This window comes from Sarcophilus harrisii, chromosome 4 (genome assembly GCF_902635505.1).
Source record: "Sarcophilus harrisii chromosome 4, mSarHar1.11, whole genome shotgun sequence".
NCBI lineage: Eukaryota > Metazoa > Chordata > Mammalia > Dasyuromorphia > Dasyuridae > Sarcophilus > Sarcophilus harrisii.
This window is the reverse complement of record NC_045429.1, coordinates 190181903-190207515: the sequence shown is the minus strand read 5'-3', so window position 1 is coordinate 190207515 and position 25613 is coordinate 190181903. Positions and strand designations below refer to the sequence as shown.

Here is a 25613-nt window from a genome sequence, read left to right as displayed (position 1 = left end):
CTTAAAAGGCTGGATGGCAATTTCCAAGTATTCAAAAAAATGTAATTTCTTTGTAGCTTGGACAGTGAGAAGCAACACTGACCAGCGTGTAAGACACACTAAATTGTTCTTTTCCTTATTTCAGAAAATTGATGTCAGGAAAACTTTCCTCCTTTCCTGGAGAGACTGTAGGTTCCCCTTTGTTGGAAATCTTTAACTAGAAACAGATGGATGCCCATTTGACAGAAATGGAAGTTTATGAGTTTATGAGTTATTCTAAATGGCTGCTGAGTCTCCTTCCAACTCTTAAATTCTGTGATTCTGTAAGTGTGGAATAAAAGTGAGCCAACAGATTTTAAAATTCACAAATACCACTTACAGCCAGCTTTAAAAAGCACATGACTACTTTTCATATTTTATTCAATTTTAATATGGTTTCCATTATTAACTTTTAAAACAAAATGATTTCCAGTTTAGAAAACAATGCACTGACCACATAATTCCTTTTTCATTTTATACAGTTATACAAATATTCTAAATACACATTTTATGTTCAAGATGATGGCAAATAAGATTAACTGTACAGTACATAAGGAAAGAAAATATTTTAAGCATATTTAGAAGCAATAGAAATGTCTATACAAAACAAGCAAAAATGGAATAAAATTTCTTATATTTAAAGTATTGCAACAGGCCCACAGGTTTGTAACAAAAATGTCTTTGCACAGTTCCTCACAATGCCCCATTAAAAGCTAAAGCAAGACAGCGATTTTTAGAAAATAATGTCTCAAAATGCTACACATGGTACTATTGTTTGCACAGTTTGATCAAAATAACAAATCTACCTTGAGTCGAGCAAAACCTAGAGGAAATATACCAAACAACTTTAAAATTATCTGTATAAAATTCATTGCACATTATTTTACTCAGTTGTTTGAAAAGTAAAAAAGTGTATTTACAAAATATTTCGCAGTCAAAATTATAAAGTGAATGGATAATATATCTATAGGTAACACATGTTTTGATACTGACAGTTCAAGGAAAACACACTAATGGTTTTTCTTTAAGAGGTTTTCAGTGCTCCTTCCACAAGGAAGTAAACATGACATATTCAATGGATTTACAAGATGTTACACATACATACAGGAGCTAATTCAACATCTGCATTATAAAACAGAATGTTAAAAACGTGAAAGGAGGAATTTATACATCTTAAGAAATGAGCTATTCAGAGATCCACAAGTATAATCTTTAGCTTAAAGGTCTTCGTTTTCTTCAGACAATGACAAGTCCTTGACTTGATGAAAGTTAGAAAAGCACCATGCACAACAGCTCAGTGGTAAACAATGAAAAAATTAGCACCTGGAATCCTGTAAAATCGATTGTTTAAAACTGGTCTAGCAACTGGCGAAGATAGGGCGCCTTGGACAATTCTCGACTCACTCTGGAGAGTTTGAAAAGTATCGGGCAGTTCAGTGACACACACTGGATCTGTCGGTCACAGCAGCCTGTACAGTTCTTGCATATCTGAAAGTACAGGAAAACGGTGTAAAGCAGGAAGAACAATTCTAAAGATACAGACTTGTCAAAGGCAGTTTCTGTCCCGAATCTTGTTGCTTCATACAACCCGGACACATGATGAGGACAACTAAAAATTCTGCTCTGGGCGTGGTCACCCTGCTCTCACAGGGTCTCTCCTAAAGCTCCCTCAAACTTAGAGGCCAGCATTTCTTTCTGCATCAATTTCTCCCAGATCAAGTAGAAATTAGGAACTTCTGCATAATATTCCTTCCTTTACAACAGAAAACTGGTAGAATCCCATGAAAAACCATTTAATGGCAGGAATGGGGAAAGTCTACAAGCATTTAGTAATTGGTAATTTTCATGCCAAGTCCATGGTTCCCTACATGGGGGAGAGAGTATTTAACTGTTGGCACCACACTGCAACTTACTTTTGAATGTATAATTTTTTTGTATGTTGTCTCCTATTAGAAGGCGAGCTCCTTGAGGGCAGGAACTATACTTTGTTTTTGTTTCTGTCCGTGGTGTAGGTAAACACTTAATAAATTGTGTTTTTGACGGGCTTCAAGTTCTAACACTCTAGGTCTATATTCCCCAGCAAAGTACTCCCAATTTACACCAGAGGTAACAGGATTCAATAATGCAAACCTTGGATATCTTAAAGATGCAAATTCCCTTCCCTTGTATAAATAACAGGCCAGGTCTCCATACAGCCATTGATGCCAGGGAATGTTGGAGGAACTATTGTGTCCAGGCTGGCTCTCTGGAGGGCCTCAGGATCAGTCAGACTCGGGATCAAAGTCCTTGGTCGTCAAAGATGAATCCTGGACTCTGGAGCCTGGAACCTGAAGTCTTCCCTGCTGCCCTCAGCCCTTCAATCCTTCCCTATGATTACCTCACCACCACACATTCAGCAAGCTCCAATTGTGAAGAGAGCCATCACATCACCATGTTATCTAAGTATATGTTTATAGAACCATTATCTCACATTGAGTAGGTATTTAGCCTTAAGTACTCTGCTGTCTTAGATTCAAGTACACCTTTTCAGAGTTCCAGCCCTGTACAAGGAATCTATGCTATGGCACCTCCTGGGTGGGTATATTAATATAGGCAGAAAAGCCTCCCTGTGCTCACAGGGCCTGATAAAAAGAAAGGGGACAGAATGAGAATTGGAAGGGGTCTTGAAGGTCATTTTATCTAATTCTTTTATTTTACAGATTAGGAAACTGAGAGCACAGAGAGGTTAAATGATTATTTACCAGGTCACAAAGATGGCAAGAACAGAGTTGGGCCCCAAAACTAAGCGTTCTGCTTCTAACTGTCCTCCCACTACCCAAGAGATGAGGAGGAGCAGTGATTTCTCACGCCATACAATCCATCATCCTTTCCGCAGGGCTTTCTTACACATAGCCACATTTGGCTTTTACAACATATCTGTGGAACTGGAGTTTATCTGAAAACACATATATGCACAGACACCAAACCAGCAATAATGCCACGAACGTGAAACCAAAACATTTCATAGCAGTCATTTCAGTAGGTGAACCAGAAATAAAAGCGTCCTCTCACTGGTTGGTGAATGCTATAAAAGGTAAGCGGCTTGGCATGCAATCCAAAGACCATGGAAGAAGTGGAAGCCAAATGATCAGTAGGCACTGACAGTGAAGAAAAAAGCCCACCACCAGCAAAGGAAAAAGAAGCCAGAGCATCTCTGCAGGTTAGAAGCAAAAGGTCATATAAAAAGGCAACTCAAAAGGTATCAATTTGTGCCACACTGAAAATAAATGCCATGGAATAGATAATTCTGCACCTGGCCATTTTGTAAAAGAACATACTAATTTCTATTTATTTCGATAGCCTTACAAGTAAGTCACCCCCACATGTAGACATGTTAGTTGGAATAATTCAGCAGTCTGAAGGAATGGAACATTCACTATAATAAGAAAGGGCAAACAAACCAAAATATAGCAGAGTGTGATGGTATCTATCTGGTATAAATGAATAGCATAAAAACGCGAGGTATGCTGCAAACTGTATTTTATGATAGGGCTTCCAGATTTCCTCTAGTGATAGTTGAAGGGCAGAAACATAGTTGTGGTTAAAAAAGAAAATGGGGATTTCTATACAACTTGAAAAAAAGCAAAGAAAAGGGATGACTCAGAAAAGTTGAACTAGGTCAAAGAATATCCTCAGGAGAGAAAGGATTAACCAATCAATTATTTCACACCATAATATAGTTAAATTAGAGTACCTTGGCATTTAAAAAACTGTTGATATGTTTATTTTGGCAAAAACACTTCCAGATTACGTCCCTGTCCCCTTCCCTTCGAGTCACATTTAAAAAAAAATTATTAATCAATAAGCAGACTACTTTCCAAATTTGTAGATTATAGAATGTTAACAGAAAGAATGTGTGGTTTAACTAATTTCCATTTCTGGCCTCAGAATTCCCTTCAGCTAATCTTGGGTTCTACCAAACAGACTTTCCTTTTGTTCCTCACACATGGGATGCTCTCTCTTATCTCTATGTCTTTGCAAAGGCTACTCTCCAGACCTGGAATGAATTTCCCCCTCAATCCTGTGAGTACCATGTTCTCCTTGAAGCTCAACTCACACATCCATCTCTATAGGATGCCCTCCTTCTTGATTTCCTAGTTGCTAATGCCTCCTCTCTAAAATTGCCTTGTTATATATATATATATATATATATATATATATATATATGTTATTTCTTCCCGTAGACTATAATCTTATTTTATTTTATTTTACTTTTTTGCTGAGGCAGTTGGGGTTAAGTGACTTGCCCAGGGTCACACAGCCAGGAAGTGTTAAATGTATGATGTCACAATTGAACTCAGGCCCTCCTGACTTCAGGGATGGTGCTTTGTGCCACCTAGCTGCCCCAACTATAATCTTATTGAAGGAAGGAATGATTTGATTTTTGGCTTTGTGTCTTCAGCTCCTAGCTAGTGCCTTTACACAGCAGGCACTTCATAAATATATTCAATGCTTGTTGATGTATTTAACTTGGTGATGGACTGATATTTGTTGATCCATTTAATTTGGTACCAACATCATCTGAGGCTAGACCATGTTTCTGAAAATATCAGTGGGCATCTTTATTTATAACCTAATGCAAACTGAAAACCAAAGCATTTCTATGAGTAAATGGAGTTGACTGAGTTACAAATGTCTTTTAAAGAATAAATTTGGTACAGGTACAACACAAAGAGGGAATTAGCTATAGCTTGTGAGACATCATCAGTAAATCACCGAGTTCTCTTTGTCAGAGAACTCCCTCTTTTGAAAAACTCTACTAATGAAACTAGTTTTGGAAATGCTTTCCAGTGTCTGCTCTGGCAGGGACCAGTAAATCAAGGATTCCTAGGCTTTAAATAGAATATAGGAAGGCTGACAAATCTTGTATGTGTTAACAGGCTCCCATAAAATAAAACTTCTGGTCAATAGAAATATTTATTGTTTTGAAGCTTTCAAAAAGATTGCTGCTTGCAGAGTGTGAATGGACAAATACATTTTTTTCATTCATTTGGTGAAAGATAATTTCAGAACCATTGTTTTAACCTGAACACGGCAAAACTATCATAGTATAGGCAAATTGTATAACTCACCCTGAAGTTTGGAGAATTAATTTCAGGATATTTTTCTCCGTGCCTTTTTGTTTATCTCTCAGCTGGCAATAAATGGAGTTATTTGACCTGTTAGTCAACAAGCATTTAGTAAACACTCTGGGATAGTAAACATGATGGGAATAAAAAGATGGGCAAAAAGAATCCCTATCCTCAAGGAGAATTCCCATTTAGAAAATATAAGATATAAACAAAGTGGATGGGAGATAATCTCATTATCTCAGAGGGAATGACACCTAGCCATTTGGGAGGGAAGAAGAAGAATGAGACATACTGGAAAAGACCTCCTGCAGAATCTGAGATTTGAACTGCGACCTACATACAGGAAGCTAGTTAAGCTAATAAGATGGAAGGAGGGAAAACATTTTACAGATTTGGAACCTGATGTACGGTGAAATTCAGTGATTTGCCTTAGACCACACAGCTAGTTTGTTGGCAGAACTGGTTAGGAAAATATACAGCAAGCAGTCATCACATAAATAGAAAGCTTAGAATAGGATATTCTGGAAGTAAGAAGATTTAGGATTATGGACAAAATTAATCTATTCAGAAAAACTGAGTATAATTCTAAAGGAGAAAATGGATATTTGAATGATCCGGAAACTTTTAAGCATTCCTGATGAAATGACCAGAGCTGAAGAGAAAATATGACATTAAAATACAGGATTAAAAACAATAATAAAAAGATAAACAAAAGGGACTAAAAAAATTAAAAACGTTTTACTTTCTTTTATGGGGAAAGACACATATAACCCCTCAGAACTTTATCATCACTGTAGCTCTTAGAGGGAAGTCCTGATATATAGAGGTCCTGAGCATGATTCAGTTATGGTAGGATGATCTCAAAAGAAAAATGGAAGGGTGAGAAAGAGGAATGAAATGAAAGAGGGGGAAAGGGAAAGGAAAAAGGGGAAAATTGCTTCACATAAATGTATCATGCAAAGATGATTTGATATAATGGAGAGGATGATGGTGAGGTGAGAAATGGGAAAAGGCAACATCTGAATCTCATATTCATCTGAACTGGTTCAAGAAGGGAATAACAAACATACACAGTGGAGTACAGAAATTCATTTTATCTAAGAAGGAAGAAAGAGGGAAAGGAGACAAGAGGAAGGGAGCGAGATTTAAAAAGTGGCAGTGGTCAGAAGCAAAATAGACTCCTGGGAGAAAAAGATTAAGGGAAGCATAAGAAACTAGGATGAAAAGAATTACTTAGCAATCATAACTGTGAATGTGAATGAGATGAACTCACTTATAAAAAAGTAGGAAAAAGATAGTAGAATGGATTAAAAACTGGAATCCAACAATGTGTTGTTCAAAAGAAACATACTTGAAACTGAACAATATACACAGAACTCAAATAAGGAGATGGGGTTATGCTTTAGCTAAAAGTAAAAAAGACAAGGGTGGGATTCTTGATGATCTCAGATAAAGCAAAATCAAAGATAATATTTAAAGAAAAAAACAAGGAAACTACATTTTGCTAAAAGGTCCCATATGAGTTAAATAATAGCAATATTGAAAATTATATGTCACAGCATCCAGATTCTTACAGGAAAAGTTAAATGAATTAGAGCAGGAAATAGAAAATCAAACTACATTAGTAAGGAGCTTCAATTTACCCCTCTGAAGCCTAAATAAATTTAACCACATAATCAACAAGAAAGAAATTAAGGAGATGAATAGAATTAGAAAAGTTAGATATGATGACAATTAATAAAAATAGAAAGGAGTATATGTTTTTCATAGCTGTGTATGGCACCTTCACAAAATTTGAGCATGTACTAGGGCACACAAATATCACAAAGAAATACAGACAAGGAGAAATTTCAAATGTATCTTTTTCAGACTATAACGCAAAAAAAAATATTCAATAAAAGGCGTTTGAAGCATAAGTTAACAATAACAAGTCAGCTGCTGTTTTTTGTTTGTTCTTTGTTCTCAGATGATCATGACATCAGAGAGGTGATGCCATGATATGCAAATGAATTCTAGGTGGTACCATAAATAAGAGTCCTGGGCAGAGACTGAGGAAGACCTAATTCAAATCTAGCCTTAGATTCAATAATGCTGTGACTCCTGGGCTCACTTAACTCCAATTTGTTTCAAGTTTCTTTATCTGTAAAATGGGGATAATAACAGTACCTATCTTTTTCAGGGCTGTTGTGAAGATCAAATAAAAATAAGATTATTATTGTAAAGTGCTTAGCATAGTGCTTTGCAAAGAGTAAGCATTATAGAAATGTTAGCTATTAAATACTTAGAAATTACATAATCTAGAACTAAAAATTGAGAAGTTCTAAGAAAAAAAAAATCACAGGAACTATTAATATCAGGCTAGATTTTTGTTAGAAATGTGGAGCCAGTTCAATATTAGGAAAACTATAAGTATAATTGACCATATTAATAAGAAAAATAAAAAAAATTACATGATTATTTAAATAGGTGCAGAAAAAGTTTTTGACAAAATATAATACCTATTCCTGTAAAAAAAAAAAAAAAAAAAGTACAGGAATAAAAGGAGCTTTCCTTAAAAAAAGCAGCATCCATTTAAACCATGAGTAAGCATGTTCTGTTAGAGGAATAAGCTAGAGACCTTTTAAGCAAGATCAAGAGTGAAGCAAAGTTATCTATTATTGACATGGACTTTGGGTCAGGAAGCCCAACCAGACACAAGCAAGTCCCAGACTGTTCTGTTTGCATAGAGTGACTGTGAGAATGGAACTCTTGCTCAGTCTCCACTGTCTATGCCTCAAATCTCTGAGCATATTTAAACAACCTTTGAGATATTAGTAAGCATATCTTTAGACAGGTCTGGGCACTATTCCACCTTGATCCCTCCCTCTGAGATACCAAATTCTTCCCTGGTACTTCCCCATTTCCTCAGAGAAACCCCCAAGGTTGTATTTCTCCTCTAAAAGATGTGCCTACTGTGAAGACCATGAAGAGTCATTTCTAGGACTAAGCCCACTATGAAGTACTCTCTTTCCTTCTCTTTCATAGTATCTTCCCTTAATGGTGTCTTTTTCCTTTATAACTGCTAACTCTGGTTAGTCTGCTAAATTCCTCTGTGGAGTTAACCTGCCAGTCAATGACAAACTAAGACTTCATGGCATATTTCTTTAATGGATTCTTCTAAACTCTTACTTAGTAACCCTTTTGCTCCCCCACATCTATTTCATATTTACTTTACCTCTTCATTTTGTCTATAACCTCTACCCCAAATAAATCTACCTTTTGGCAAAGAGAATTGTAATGGGCTGAAGCTCGAGTTGATGCACTGAGGTTCCAAGCACATGAAGCTAAATAGTGATTGGACCATACTCTATTATATATATATGCTTGGAGAAAGAATGGCCCCCGCCCACTCTTTGTGCAAGTTCTGATGTGTTGTATAGGAAATGACGTAGGGAAGATTTTGGTGGGTGGAGAGAGGGGGCCGGGAGAGAGGGAGAGAGACTGCTGGCCAGGTTCGTGTCACAGCTGTTCACAGTCCTATTGCTATCCCCCTTTCTCCACAAAGAATAAAGATTGAAGATTTTCCCTTAACCTGAATTCCTGACTCCGGCTGATTTAAAATACACAGTCATCACAGAGAATGGCCATTGTACATTTGTCACATGTTCATTTTAAACTAGGAATTGCTATCCTGACCTCATCGTTTTCAACATTACTATTTGATTTATTGTAGAAATGTTAGCTATAGCAATAGAACAAGAAAAAGAAACTGAAGGAATAAGAATAGGAAAAGACGAAAGAAAACTATCACTTGACATGATGACATGATGGTTGAGCAAGAGAACCCTGGAGTGTCAATTAAAAAATTAAAATTAAATCCAGGAAAATTCAGGATATGCAACAATTTCACATTAATTATTAGTATTTCTGTTATTATCCACAAAATCTAGCAGGAAGAAAGAGAAATTCCATTTCAGACAGCATATATACATACAGTATAAAATATTTGGGATTCTGCATAAGATACATATAGAAACTATATAAACTCTTCACACAAATAAAGGCAGATCTAAATAACTGGAATAATATCAGTTCTTCATTGGTAGGTCAAACTAATATAATAATGACAATGCTAGCTAAAATAATTTATTTAGTGCCATACCAAACTACCAAAGAATTACTTTATAGAAGTAGAAAAAAATAACATTCATCAGGAGAAATAAAAGGTTAAGAATATTAAAAAAATTTTTTAAAGTGTAAAGGAACCTGGCTTAGCAATGCTAGCTCTTAAACTATACTACCAAGCTGTAAGTATCAAAACAGTTTGGTACTGGGCAAGAGAGAGGTTGATGGATCAGATAAGGTGCACAATATATAGAAGTAAATGAACATGGTAAGCTGGTGATTATAAACCCAAAGATCCCAGCTACTGGGCAAGAACTCACTATTTGATAATTCACTGATGATAAACTGTTGGGAAAACTGTAAAGTAGCATGCAGAAATTAGGCACAGATCAAGACCTCACACTATATATAACAAGATAAGCTCAAAATGAGTGCATAACTTTTGACAAAAAGGAATATATCATGAGCAAATTAGTGGAAGACAGAAGAAATTATCTGTCAGAACTGTAAATAAGGGAAGAGTGCATGGGAGGTAAAATTGATCATTTTTATCATATAAAATAAAGAAATCTTTTCATTAACAAAACCAATGCAGATAAAATAAAAAACAAACAAACAAACAAACAAAAAATAGAAACCTGGGAGCAGGGGGAATCTTTGCAGCAAGTTTCTCTGATAAGTTTCATTTCTCATATATATATATATATATATATATATATATATATATATATATGGAAGTGAGTCAAATTTACATGAATAAGAATGATTCTCCAACTAATAAAACAGACAGTTTTTCAGTTCAGCCATTCTGGAAAACAAAAGAACTAAACCCCTAAAGCTATTAAACTATGCCTATCCTTTGGCTAGGATAGCAAAATCAGAATTAGGTTCTATTTCCAATTTTATATTTGTAAAGAAAATCATTTTACAAGAATTATAGAAACAATAATTGGGAAACTACTAATTGTGTTAAGAAGGTCTTTTTTACAATTATAAAGAAGGTTTATACACAAGCCAGAAAAGTAGAAAGAAATACTTTGGGAATGGCAATTTCCATTAGTGTCTATCAATTAGCTTGGGGGTAGATCAGTTCCTGTTTGGGTAAACACAATTAAGCAAATAGTAGGTAATTCAATCTCTGAGATCCAATAGACTATACAAAATCTAGTTTCTATGCAGAAGTACAGATGAATCATACTAAGAGAATCCACTACAGTGGCCTAACTCCCATCTAGTACTTATAAAAGTGTCTTTCTAAAACTTTTTTTCCTCCTAAAAAGCAAAGGTATGGAAGGGTCCTTCTTTAATGTCATTAAAAGCTTCCATTGAATATGTGATAGGAAGTTGCCAAAAAAAATCTGAATTCTTTTTGTCCTAACTGATAGAAAGCTAGGCTGTTTCTTGTAAGCTTTGTTTGTTTGCTGCTGATAAGCAAGCCTGTGAAGGCATGTATGTTTCACTGTTCTGTATGAAATATGAACACAGCTGTTCCATGACAAAGGCTTTTCTCTCACCAGAGCACTGCCTACGGACTCAAATTTACTCCTAGATATAATTCCTGTATTGCAGCTCTTTGTTGCTATACCCAGGTGCCAGAACAAATCAATAAAAATTTAATTAAACTCTATGCTTCCTTGATAAATACATTAAAATGGAATTACTTGCTTCACGGAATTCAATGGAATATTCAGTTTTAAGATCTGTTGCTGGAAGATTTATTAAACAGTGTGTACTTGGATTTAAAAAGCTTACATTTTAAAGTGGTTGCCACCATGATTTAGCAATCTATCTCATATTTATGTCTGAGGCAGCCAGACATTTAATATTCTCCTTTTAAAGGAACTCCCTCCTTTAAAAGCCTATGTCCATTCTTGCTTATGTCAGATAACACTTTTCGTGGTATTTTCACCAGTGTGAGAAATAGTCTAACTAAAGTGATGGTATCAAAGAAGCTATGTAGCTTTTGCAGATAAAATCAGAAGGTGAGAAAGCCTGAAAAGACATCATACACTGCTGCCTCTCACCTCCAATCTTCCTGGGGGAACTATATCCAATCAAGAGTATATTAAAGCTGTGTAGATACTCATTATGATATTACTTCATAATTTACTTTAGGACAGAATGTCTTCTGGAAAAACATAAATTTGGTTTTATAATAATTAAATATTAACTGCATATTGTAGTGTCCGTGAGATCCTACAGCTCTTTTGCAGAATCTGATAGCAAGCACTTGGTACTACAAGATATTAAAAAAAAATGTCACTGAGAGCTGGTCATCTACCACAAAGGATAGCATATAATTACTAATTATTTGAGACTGAAAATGAAAACTATATGACAGAGCTTTTTACATTTTCAATTAAGTATAAACTTAAAATCAATAAAACACTATAAGATTTTGATGTAATATAGCAATGATTTTGAGGTCCCCTGATTTTAGAGGAGGGGGATTCTGTTCTAACAGTAAGTCAGTAATCCTGAATCTTCTGGACTTTCCACATTTCCAATCTAAGAATAACAATCTGCTTGATTCTGAATAGACCACTCCTCAATTCACTGCTGACTGATAATCTGGCCAGTGAGAATCAAATTTCAGAGAGTACTCCCTGGCCCTACCTATGGCCTATAGAATTAGCATATCAATGATAGAAAGATGGATAAATGTGTTTCTTTGCTTCTGTTTCCTAGCTAATTTCTTTTGGAATTTAGCCCATTACAATTACAATAAAACTTTGCCCCTCTATTAGGAAATGGGTTCAAGCCCGCAAATTCTTGAGATGCCTCATGACACCAGCCTGTGACCCCAACTTTTGGGGTCCCCTTTCCCAACAGTTGTAGACCAAATAGTTGTGTGTACACAAAGAATAATGTGCTTTCCTGATCATACCACCGTGAGGGAGCACATCCTTAGTGGCGTTTAATTATTGCTTTTGTGATATCCTGAGAAAACTTTCCATTGCTCTCTATCCTATGATTCTTTCCCAATCCATCACCTTTGCTCTGGCTTTATTTTTCTCCTAATGATATTATCCTCATAATGATGCTCTTCATTAAGCAAGTCAAATTTACACTATTCTCAACACTTCAAATCCATGTCTCCTTGGCCTATTACCACAAATCCCTTTTCAAACCCTAACCTTGCCTCCATCCCTATCCCTTCCTTTGCCCCTCACCACTCATGGCTCCAAGCTGAGATGAACTTGATGACTGGCGAGTCCATACCCAAAAATCTCCTATCAGCAGAAGTATTGGCTATACTGCTCCCTTCCCTCCTGAGCTCATTCTCCTCACTGGCTGCCTTCCCTAAGACAAGTACCCCACCCTCTCTTTTCCCTATCCTCTACCTTCTCTCTCCCCTTATGTGTTGTCTTCCTGCTTTAAAATGTAAGCTCCTTGAGAGTTGAGGCATCTTGTTTCTTGTTTTTAAATTTCTAGTGCTTAGCACACAGAGTCCTGCTGTATGTCCATCTCTGTTTAGCTCCCTTCAACATAATACCCCCAGCCTCTTCTCCTTTCCTAGTCTTGGAGAACACTTCTTTTTTCTGTTTGTACTCTTGGTTCCAATTCCCTCGTTTCCTCCTGAAACTTGCTCCTTCAATTCTTCCTTTCTTTTTTTTCACTAGCTACAAGACAAAGTTTCTTTTGTCCTTAAAAACTCATTTGACTCTGCCATCCCCTGAAGAGATCATATCACATTTTTCTCTTCTTTTACAGTTAAATTTTTAGAAAAACCAATTTTTATTTATTACTTCCACTTTCTCACACACTTCTTGTATTCTTGCCTCCAACCACCACTATCTCCAATGGTCCTTTCTGGGTCTTAATCCTTTTTTTTTTTTTTTTAATCTCTCTGCAGTATCTGATATTACTGACCACTCCCTCCTTATGAATCCTCTCCTCCTCATGTTTTTGTGACAACATTTTCTCTAGGTTCTCCTTCAGTCTGACTCTTCCTTCTTAGTCTGCTTTGTTGGACCCTTCTCCATGGCCTTCCCTCATGCATAAAAGAACAGAGGGCTGTCTAGGATCCTTTTTTCTTCTTTCTCTTAGTCTTTCTTGGTGAAATCATTAGCTCTTATGGATTCAATCATCTCTAGATAGATACCTCACAGATCTATACATCAAGCTTTCATGCTTATCCTGACCTAATTTGGCATTACATTCTGCTAGAAATCTCTATGAAGACATCCCATAGGCATCTCACACCCAGTATGTCCAAAATGGAATTCATTACCTTAGCCTCCACCTCTCTGCACTTCTCTGTTTCTGGGAGGGCACTTTCTAGCTATCTAGTTTTTCACAAGACTAGAGTAAACTTTGACTTCTCAGTGTCTCTTATCTCTTATCACTGTTTCCCTGCCGCACCCCCCTCCCCCATATTAATGAGGAAGTAGTTGTTTAATCTTGTTGCTTTTAACTCCTCAGCATCTCTTATATCCAATTCTTCTCTACTCTTAAGACTACTACTCCAAATCATCACCTCTCTTCTGGACGACTTTTAAGTTTTCTCCCTGCAAAGATATTAAGCAGATTAAAGTCTCCTTTTCCAAAATCCCATACTGCCCATGATCCTTTACCATTGTCATTTTGTAACAAATTCAACACTTTTTGCTCATTTAAAGGCCCCTTTTCTTTCTTTTATTCATATTTTCTGTTGAGAACCACTTTATATGTCTATTTAAGGGTCAGCCAATTGCTGAACCAATTACTCAAAAAGTCTGTATATTTTATTCTCCAATCCAACCTCCACACAGCTGCCAAATTGATACTTTTTTTTTTTTTGCTAAGGCAATTGGGGTTAAATGACTTGCCCAGGGTCACACAGCTAGGAAGTGTTAAGTATCTGAGGCTGGATTTGAACTCAGGTCCTCCTGACTTCAGGGCCGGTGCTCTATCTACTGTGCCATTTAGCTGCCCCCAAATTGATATTCTTAAAGTATAGGTCTGACCATGGCATTCTCCCACTCAAGAAACATTAATGGCTCCCTCATGCCTCAGTGAAAGAACACAAACTCCCTTTTTGCATTTATGACTCTATTACAATCCAGCCCTGATTTCATTTTATCTACTTTATAGTACCAAAACCTGAGACTTTAAATCACAATTTTTCATATTAATATGTAAATTCTTTCTGTATACATTTTAAACTTGTGATCATTTTCTATCAGACTACTACTTCTAATTTAGAACAAAAATTATTTTCCTTGCCTTTTTATTGATATTTATTTTTTAAGCTATAAATCTGAAAGATTTTTACTGTAGAAATCTGATCTGGTAGAATTACTATATTTTTATGTTTGATTTAATTCCACATGAGTACTATGCAGTGATACACATAGAGAGGGTAGTTTGACCTTTTTCATTGGATTCCTTTCAGAATGCAGTATATTTGAATAGATCCAAAAATATTTTTCTTTAGTGTCAATATACTCTAATGCTGCTGCTGCTGCTATGTGTAATTTCAGCCTAAGTTCTAGTAAATTAATATTATTTAATTGTCTCTCTTGTAGGAATGACTCTTCTCTTTGGTATTAAATTTTCTATGTATGTTGCTGTTTATTCTGAGTGGAATTTAAGCCCCTTAGGGATACTTAGCAAAGTACCTGGCGTTTATTAAATGCTTGCTGAATTGAAATAAGTATCCTGTGTTGTGCTTATGAGTTGATTCAACTGCCAGGGAAGAAGACTCTTATATAATGGATCTGTTACCTTTACCAGCTGTTCTTGTTGACGTTCCCACTCTCGGATTTCTTGGTTGAGAACCACTGCTACATGTTGTGGTTGGCTCCTACATTTACTACAGATCCCATGTTGAGTTAGTTCATCACACACAGGACAGTGTAAGGTCGTGAAATATTGTGAGATGGTGCCTTTTCGACCTTCGTGTTCACTGTGGGAAGATGTGGTAACTTTCTGGATCTGGAAACAGATAAGTTGTAAAATGAATAAATCTCAACCAGCTTCAATAAGGAGCCTTAGAGTTTTACTCCCAGTTACCAGTTTACCAAAGTCATGTAGTAATAACAGGGTCTATAAATCTCTAGGGATTGTAGTTTTCTAGATCAATCTTAAAACTTTTGATCTCAGGACCTCTTGACATTTGTAAATTGTTGAGGATCCTATGAGAGGGTTTATTTTTTGGTTATATCCATCAATAATTACCTTTTTAGATATGGAAACATCTTAGTGTTATTATGAAAATAGTTTTTACCTCATAGACTCTGAAACAGTCTCAGAGACCCCTCAATCACATTTTCAGAACCACTGCTCTATTCTCAAAGAGTAGCTTGCCATTAAAATTTCTAAAATTGTTATCTTGAAGGTAAATATCACCTTGAAGAAATGGTACACATGAATGTGCCTGAATATTTACAGAAGCATGGAGAAGGACGGGCCACTGGAAACAAGACTAGTAGGGGATATGGCATAATTTTCAGATTCCTTTTTAGGGAGTAAGGGACAAAGGTCAAGGCATTATATTTTAAAAACCATGACTGGACAAGTCCAATATATTTAAATTTTTAATTAGCAGTATTGTGTTACTAACCAACTTGCTTAAATGTAATTAATACAATGTAATACATAATATGAAATACAATAATTCATATTGCTTTTACTATTGTTATAATTGAAAGTGACATCATACTAATATTACTTCATATTCTTTGCTTATTTTTTAGGCCTCTTTATCAAGTAACTTGCAGATAAGTTTTAGGTCAATCTTTCACAAATGTTCTCACATCTACATGTATGAAAATGATATATTTGAAACAAACATTGCTGAAAAATTATGTCCAGCAAAATAATCATCCATAACTTTTTACTGATTAGTAAAATTATGGACGGTGATTACGTCAAACTTTTTGTTATACAAGCTTAAACAAAACTTTCCCTGTTATTATACTTTAGGCTAAAAACCTAAGCAGTTAAAGAAGTAGAACATTATTTAGATTTATTATCAGCTTGCTTCATTCCATCTACTTTCTGCAATCTGAGCTCATGAACCCTAATGATTCATAGAATTCTGGTTTTAGAGGTATGGTCAGTCCGTAAAACATTTTCTAAACTAAATGGGCTTAGAGTAACTGATATAATCTTATTCATTAATTAAAATGACCAAACCCTACCAAAGCCCTAAGAAAAATCATCTCATGTGTTATATTAATAGACTGCTATGAAAAACTTTTAAATTTCATTACTGCAGTGAATATATCAATTAAGGTAACTCTTGTATACTAAAAACCTATGTTGCATGTGACCCTTTTCCATCACAATATTTAACAATGAATACAACATACTTTGCTCATTTTAAAGATAATTTCTTATTCCTTTATTCATGTTTTTTTATTGTTAAAAATTTTATGTATAGTTATCTAATAGTTAAGTCTATTACCCATTCTGTGAAAATGTTTTATTCTAACATTTCTGCCAATGAGGTAACCTGGAAGAACCTGAAAAGGGGTTTGTAGAAAATTCTAACTTTCCTTTTTGAAGTAACTTGAGTACTTCAGTATTTTCCTTTACATTATCAGAATCCATTAGAATTTGTAAAATGCACATCTACTTTTACTTTTCCTCTAATTTCAGATAAACATCATTTTTGATTTTGTAAGAACTGCTAAAAATGAAATCCTTTTCTAGTATCACATAAATAACCCCTGATACACTTACCCTTGGTAACTCTTGGTACCAACTGAAGACATCAATACCGATAAGTGAGAATATTCTTGCTAGGGGTGGAAGGATCTGTTTTGTAATATAATAGGTTGCATTCAGTCTCAGGCTGGAATCTTGCAGGACCTCAACTGGCCGCCTTACCAACTGGATTAGAGGGACTCCTGGTAGGCCATACACGATGACATAAGGTACTCGCTCCCCAACTCGTGGTTCAGAACGTCGATCATAAGCAAGCATTTTCCTGTGTAAAAAATTATGTGAATGTATACACCCGCCTTGCAGAAAGCACTGAATTTAAATAAGGGCACTACAGCAAGATGTGAAGCTGTGGTATCTTAGAAACACAAACCTCTGCTGGAGCTACCTTCCAAGTAAGATTTACAACTGTCTGAAGAACTTACACGATGAACTTGGAAGTAATTTGGGCTATTCTTTTTGTACGACCTTGTTCTTACTGGTACCATATAGTATCCTAATCCTTTGGGGTTTAGTGCTTATGAATAGATTGTTGATGTCATTATCTCTGCTCAAAACCCTCCCACAGCTTCCTATTATCTAATGAATAATGTTCAAACTCTCTGGTTCCACATCTGAGGAATGTTACTCTTCTGCTCTGACAGGAGAGTACCCCACTTTTTTTACTCATCACTTACCTCATACCGCTTCCTTCTAGGTAAACCTAAAGGCTCCAGCCAAACTGTGCTGCAGTAGATGTCTAATCCTAAAGTGCCCTGAACACATCCATGTCCTTTAAAAGCCAACTGTGATGTCGTGGAAAGAGCACTGATCTGGAAGTGGAAGACTTGGCTCAAATTTCAGCTCTGACAGTGACTACTCTTGTGACCTTGAGAGACACTTGAGAGAGTGTCTTCTGAGACTCTCGAATCTGTAAAAATGCCAGACTGGATTCTTCCTAAGATCTCTTCAAGCTCTAGATTCTACATTCCAACTATTTCTTTTCTGAAAACTGTCTCTGACCAAAGTTATTAGTGGTTTTCCTCCTAGGGATTTCACATAGTACTCTTCTGTTCTCTTTTGATGCACTTATCATGTGTTATTCTATGCTACAGAAGATACTTCCTTTGGGGAAGGGGACAGTTTGAGTTTATTGAAAGGCATTTTGTTATTGTTCAATTGTTTTATGTTCAACTTTATGACCCCCTTTGGGGTTTTCTTGGCAGAGATACTGGAGTGGTTTGTTATTTCCTTCTCCAGCTCATTTTACAGATGAGGAAACTAAGGCAAACAGGGTGAAGTGACTTGCCCAGGGTCACACTGCTATGAAGTCTGAAGCCAGATTTGAAATCAGGAAGAGGAGTCTTCCTGACGTCAGACCTTGTATTCTATGTACTGCTAGCCCGCCTTGAAAGGCATGGCTACCTGTAAAATAAAGCTCTGTTAAGAAATCAGTTTACAATATCAACTGGCTCAAAACCTATTAGTCAATGCCAGTGAGAATAAAGGCAAGTTCCAAATGCAATAAATATAATGATAAATGTCAATAGAGAATTTGGTCTGCTGCTTATTGCAAGGATCAAATGAGATGGTGTATTTAAAGTGCTTTGTATACCTTAAAATGCTATGTAAATGTCAGGTATCTTTTTTTCCTTCTTATTTCAGAAAGCAGAGCAACTTTTTCAAATGCTTTAGTAAAGAAAACTATGCATCACAGAAAGCTTAAAAATAGTCACGCTCTTTTGTCAAGAAGCATATAAAAGAAATAAACTCTATATTAGCCTATAAATTATTTCCATTTAAATAATTAATATAATTCCAATTAAATAATTAAATAGAATGACTACTATTAAGAATCATAGGAAAGAGACCATTTGTGCAATGCTTTTCCTGATTTCATAAAGGAAGTGAATATTTAGGTAAAATGTGAAGCTATTCCCTTTACTGTATTCAAGTAAAAGGATAATAACATATTTGTGCTTGTCCCTTTGGACTATGAAGGGTTTTTGATACTTGCTGTGAAACACTAATCTGTAGACAGCACTTCTACTCATTTATTTAGGGCCTGTGAAAAATACTTGGTACTATCCTCAGCTAGTATATGACACTGTTTTCTGAGACAAATGTTAACAGCTATTCTATTCCCTGCCACATACAATCATTACCTTGTAAGCTCAAGAGCTGGCACACAGGCTCCGGGTTTGTAGGAGAAACTCCCTCTGTATTCCTTTGCAAAGATAACATCTTGAAGACTGGCCTTTCCTTCTAGTAGCTTAATACATTGTCGCTGAACATACTGTTTAATTTGACTGATATCTCTTGTTTCAAATAGCAGCTTGATAGAGCGCTCAAGAATCTTAAAAAGAAGATAAACACAGTTCATACTTAGAGTTAGAGCTATATTCTTCATATACGATATATGTAAATTATAATTTCAACCCTTCAGTAAGTTACCAAGTTACTTAATCTGTCATATATACTATCTGTATTAAAAAATTATTTAGAATTTTCAAAATTCTTTTTCCTTTACAAAATATCAAAAATGTATGTAAAACTCCTTTATAAAAATCACCCTGAAATGGGATTTGTCAGAAATTTATACTGTGACCAGAGTCAGAGCCTAAATAATGGAAAACTTAGAGGTTTTTCTAAAAGAGTTGACCTAACAGAGACATGAGAGGTCAGGCTTGATTTCATATATCTACAATTCTTAATCTTTGCATCTTTATTCTGGTTTTACTATGATACAGAAAGATAGCAAGGAGTATGACAAACTCCACTGCCTATTCAGTCTTTGGTCTTTTAGCAGTCTTGGCAAATTAGTGCCAAGTGAAGAGAAGGCTTTTGAATTGGACGTATTTTTGGCAGAAACTGAATTTATTTCACACAGAACAACAGTTCACTGGATAATGCTGGCTTTTATTCGCACTAAATTTAAACCAATACAAGTGAAAGATTCTGCACTTTATTACCAAGTCCTGACACCTGTCAATATTAAAAAGGTGGGCTCATTAATTTATTTAAAAAATGTTTATATATACAGAAAGTATGAGTTGGGTTAGGTTAAGATACAGTTCTGTGACCAAATAGGAGAAAGAATAAATAATAGTTTTAAATGAAGGGGTTGATTAGATGGATTTCCAAAGTCCCTTACAACTTTGACATTCTCACTCTGACATTTAAGTTACCAGCTCTACTAAGTTCCTGAACTATATGTCTCACTTCCACATACTAATAAATAAAAATGGTCTACAATTCATTATGCATTTACCATGTAACTTGATGTGGATGGTATTGAACTTTATCAGAATACTAGTTTAACTTGATTTAGAAACAGTGTTCAGGGAATAAGCTGGGTGAAGAAAAAACTCAAAAGAAATTAAGATTTAAAAGTGGTCGAAGAATTTGTAAAGTTTTAATTGTTGTAGTATAGAAATCTTATCTGTAGTTAATAAAATGCAAATACAATCAGCTTTCAATTGTCTGGGGGCTGAGAATATTTTAGGCTCCTATTTCCTCTTCTTTCTTCCTTTCTGGCATTAATCTTTCCATTAGAGGTTAGGCAGTGAAATATGAAGTTGTTTTGCAGATCCAGTAAAAGATGTGGTATGGGAGAAATCGAAACTTGGATTACCGATAGATTGATTCAGTGATATAGGGTCTTCTTACTTATGACCCAAAATAACAGAGATGGTGGTATGGTTTTCACAAACAAGCCATCTACATCACAGTCTGCTCTGCCCTATCATCTTCAAAGGATGAGAAACTAGCCAGTGTTTACCTTAGAAACAGCAGGACAGGAATCTCTTCTAACTGTCTCAATTCCTTTTGCATCAAATACAGGGTCCTTTTGTTCCAGTGTTTCATACATGTAGCCAACATACCTCTTTTTGGTTTGCAAGACACAAGGCAAATATACCTATGGTAGAAAAACAAAATGTCTTCTTACACTATTCTCTTCCTACTGTTAGTCATTTGTTTAAAAGTTACGTTTCTGCTAAATCCATGACCCTACATAAATCTAAGATTGTGGATAGGCACAGTAGGGTACCTTAAGATCAAATTTCACAAAATAAGTAAGACAATGATTATTTTGAGGTTCTTGGAAAAACCAGTTAACAAAATATTTTAGATGCTCACTCCAAGTATCAGAATTAATTTTGTTCTGTTAGAGAAAGATGTATCCTTCCTTTTTGCCAAGGCTAACTTCTCCACCTTGTGCTCTTGATTTAATTCACTTTAGCTTCCTACAGGAGCGTATTCTATTAATTATCTTCTCTCCATTGCAACTGCTTTCTTTTCTTCTGTCCTGGTCTCTGTCTACAAATGTGCATGTAGCTTTCACTTAATTCTCCAGTCTTTCTTTCCTTCTTTTCCCCCTTCAATTCTATCACTGTCTTCAAGCTATTGTGCTGTCACTCTCTACACTTTTCACCAAACTTGTCCAAAAAATACACAATATTTGGTGCTACCATTTCCTCAAATACATATCTTCAGCCCTTGAAATTTGACTTCTAACCTCTCATGAAGCTAAAACTGCTCTCTCAAAGGCCACTAATAAACACTTAACTGTAAAACTCAATGAGCTTTTCTTTTCTTTTTTCCCCCCTGAGGCAATTGTGGTTAAGTAACTCGCCCAGGGTCACACAGCTAGAAAGTATTAAGTTTCTGAGGTCAGATTTGAATTCAGGAAGGTGCTGTAACCACAGCACCCCCAGCTATCCCCTCCTGGAATACTTTTCTGAGCAGTGCAGTAATTTCAGTCCATTTTAAACTAATGAAATCTTAGCTACCTCTCATGCCAGAATTTCCGTTCCTTTGCTTTTATTACGTATTCCCCAATAACCTCAGCCTGCTGTATTTATGATTCTTCTCTATTTGTACTTTGTATTTCTTTAAATCACTCCTATGGCATTTATCATATATTGTCCTATAATGTGATCCCTTGTAGATTTGTCTTTTAGTAGGTTGTACAGTCCCCGCAAGTAGGAGGTGCCACTTTTTTCTCTATGTTGTGCAAACCTTAAGGTGCTATATAAATGTGAGCTATTAGTATAGGTACAATGCTCAAGAGATTTTTTTGGATAACATTTACATTAAGCTCTAGTCCTATAATTGGACTTTTTGCCTACATAAAAGCACCACGAAAATAATGTTGAGAAAAACTATATTGAGAACATAAATTTTAAAAGGATTTTTAAAGTTTTAGGGATACATATGATTGATCCTGAAACTTGGTCTATTAAATTAGAAATCCTGTTGTTCATATGTAAATATTAGTGTTGCATGAGAATACATTTCTTCTTACCTTTTCAAACTTCAATTTTACTGGCTTGGGGTTGGTAGCAGTAACAGCTTCAGCAATCTCTTGACCAATTTTAAAAGACTGCTCCTTAGTGGCTCCTTTCAGTAGTACAAACATACTAAGGGTATTAAAACAGAGTAATATAACTAGGAAGCAATTGTTTAGAAATATCCTCTTGAAAACATTTCTTGTTAATAGATCTCTCCTATTTTTCATTAACTTCTCTATATGAACTTTAATACCATACATCATGCCTTTCTTGCCTGCTCATGGTATGCTATTAGGTTACAAAACTTTAAGAAATCTAATGTTTTTATTTCAACCACACAAAGGTCAGTTCAGATATCAGTCAGCAGACTCATTAAGTACTGGTTAAGTAAAGGGTATAGGAATGACTAGAGAAAAAAAGGTATGAAGCCAAAATCTAGGATTAAAAATGAACAGAAAATCAGAATGGCTAGTTGTGACAGACTGCAGTCCGTTAGAAACAGAAGTGCTGTGTCACATCACATGTATAGTGCAAGGTGTAGACTTGGGAGGCATATGGTAAATGATATAAAATTAAAACTCCATTGTATAATTAACTAGATTGTATCAAATAAAAATGCCAAATACTCCATCAAGGTAAGGACAGCAGGAATAGACAACATTTAAAACAAAGCTTCAGAGTCAGCTATTTAATGTTTGGGAGATAAACTTCTCACATTAATCAAAGTATCACAATAGTAGAATCTAAATAACTTCTGTTGGTTTCAAAGGTACAGGGACACAATAAAGGCCCTTCTTTGGATAAACTTTTCATGGTTAAATGAACTAGATCACTACAGTTTATCAGTTAAGGACAATTAGGAAAAATATTAAAAAACGAGAGGTCTTCATTTAATTTGCACAGTCTATGTGCACCTTATTAGAGCATTAAGTAGTTCTTAGGCGATTAACATGACTCATTCTTTATTTTTGCCAGAACAAAACATCACTTAAGTTTATTTCTGATATAAGAGCAATGTCAGGTTAAAACTTTAACTGCATCAAGTATACTTAGCCACTTAAGTATTTTTTTTTCCTTTTTGAAAATTTATTGAATTAAATATAAAATAAAAAAAAAACAGAATAGAAAAAAGACAGAGAAGGAAAATAAAAAACAAAACAAAACATTGTAATATGCCCAGCAGAACATCAGGGAAGATTCAAAATATATAATAGCAAATTTCCATTTCAAGAGAGCATATATAATAATGGAAATTATATTCATGAGTGTCCATTGATGTTTTCTTTGCTTTCTTGTAGTTATTCTTTTGTTCTCTGCTGAGGACTATTTACTTTATTCTTTTTTACTCACCACTTCTCCTAAATGGGCTAGTTAAGCACAAATACCTAGACCCCCCCCCATTCAGACTTACATGCATATATACCCACACACATTTATATTCATATACATTTACCCATGTGAAAATATAATAGATTTTTCTTTATTAAATCTGTAACTTTGTTTTTGTCTTAAGATCAATGATTATTAGCCCCTTTCCCCTTAGCAAATTCTACTCCTGATCCTTGTTATGTTTTTATACATCTCTTATTTCCTATCCCTGAGCTATTCTGCTTTAATTCTGCTCCTTAACTTGCCTTGCTTAACCTCCCCCACCCATGAATTCCTCTTATCTCTCCTTTTTTTATCCTGTCTTCCCTCTTTATCCCATTCCCATTAATCTTTATTTCAACACTTTATTCCAATTCAAATAACCTAAACACTCTTTTGTATCCCCACCTTATCTTATGCTATTCTTTCACCACTTTTATCCCTGTCCCATTAATCTACATACCTTGTCCTACTACCCTTATTCTACACACCCTTTTGTAACCACCTTATCCTTTATCTCTTGCCCATTCATCTGTGTACCTTGTCCCACAGCCATAAATTTATACATCCTTCTAAATTGTACCTTATCCTATTCCCTTCCTCCTTCTCTCCCCTTATTTCTTTACAGATTTTTGGAGAGTGCTATACTCGTCATGGTATAAATGTACATTCCCAATGTGAATTGATTTTCAGAACTATAAGCCCTCCCTTTGTTTATTCTTCCTCTGCACATCATTTGTATATCATAATTACTATTTTTATCTTTTTCTAGACAGTTTTGTTTTTTAGAATCAGATCATATTCAACTCTGCCTCAATCTTTCTCTTGAGCATTACCCAATTACTAATCTAAATCTTAAAAATATACTATATATATATAGTATATCTTTCCATGCAAAAAATAAATTGTCCATATTAAGTTCGCTCTTATGTTAAATTTTCTATTGTTTGGGTTTGATTAAAAGTCCTGCAAATCTCCAATTTCGTTGAATGTTCTTTTCATTCAATATTATATATACTTTTTCTAAATATGATATTTTTGGCTGAAGATTTATTTCTTTTGATTATTGGGAGAGATGATACCAGGACCTGAAGTCTTTTACTGTGGCTGCTGATAAATTCTGTATAATTCTAATTGTAGCTCCAGCATATTTGAATTTTTTTTCTCATTTCCTGTAAAATTTTCTCTTTGATTTGGGCATTTTGAAATTTGGCAGTAAGAAGGAGGTGGTGACTGGTGGATTTTTTTCTATTTCTACTTTCCCCTCATGTTCTATCATTTCAGGACAAATTTCTTGGGTTATTTTTTGAATTACTGTGTCAAGGTTATTTTTTTGGTAACAGCTTTCAGGTATTTTTAATTACTCATATTTTCTCTTCTTGATCTGTTCTCTAGATTAGTTGCTTTTTGACGTTTCACATTTTGTTCTATTTTTTCATTCTTTATATTGTTATTTCTTGGTCTCTTATACACTAGACTCCCTTTGCCCAATTTTAATTTTCAAATAATTATTTTCTTTTTTAAGACTCTGTATCTCCTTTTCTAGTTAGTTAACTTTTTTTTTCTTTCATAATCTTGTTTTTCTTGAATGGTTTTTATTTTTTATTTTTTCCTCACTCTCTCATTTGATTTTTAAAATCTTTTTTAAGTTCCTCTGTAAATTCTCTCTGGACAGGGAGCCATTAATGTTACTCTTTTGGGAAAGAAGCAATGGTTTTTTACTACAGTGTTCTCCAAAGATGAACCCTGGGTCCCTGTTCCCATAGTAAGTTTCTATGGTTGGGTTCTTTCTTCTTTGCCAGTTCTTTTTTTTTTTAAATGAGAAATATTAGTGTAAGCACCTCAATGCTGGGGTGGGAGATGATGCTTCGACCTTCACTTCAGCTCTCCTCTCTGATCTGGAACCCCGATCCCAAAGCTCCCCCCCATTTGGTAAGTGACTGCAGTCAGCAGCATCCCTGCTCCACTACCTCTGCACTGATCCATGGTGCTGGCTCCTTCTCGCCTAGGGCTGCATCTTTGCAGCACAGCTGGATCTGGAGTTCCTAATCAGCCAAGGTTCCCTCAATGTTCCGGGACTTAGACC

The 25613-nt window shown here is 35.3% G+C and overlaps 1 protein-coding gene across 3 annotated transcripts in view; it reads right to left on the bottom strand.

The window, feature by feature from the left end:
* Positions 1-385: 385 nt before the first annotated feature.
* REV3L (REV3 like, DNA directed polymerase zeta catalytic subunit) overlaps positions 386-25613 on the bottom strand; it is a 228447-nt gene continuing 203219 nt past the window's right edge. For all 3 annotated transcript variants that reach the window (XM_031964403.1, XM_031964400.1, XM_031964401.1), the window contains exons 27-32: positions 22174-22288; positions 20647-20784; positions 19031-19221; positions 16905-17151; positions 14943-15152; positions 386-1506 (exon numbers count right to left, since the gene is read on the bottom strand). In XM_031964403.1, the coding sequence (XP_031820263.1) occupies positions 1366-1506; positions 14943-15152; positions 16905-17151; positions 19031-19221; positions 20647-20784; positions 22174-22288 (1042 nt within the window). In that variant the 3' untranslated portion in view covers positions 386-1365. The remainder of the gene's footprint in view (positions 1507-14942; positions 15153-16904; positions 17152-19030; positions 19222-20646; positions 20785-22173; positions 22289-25613) is intronic.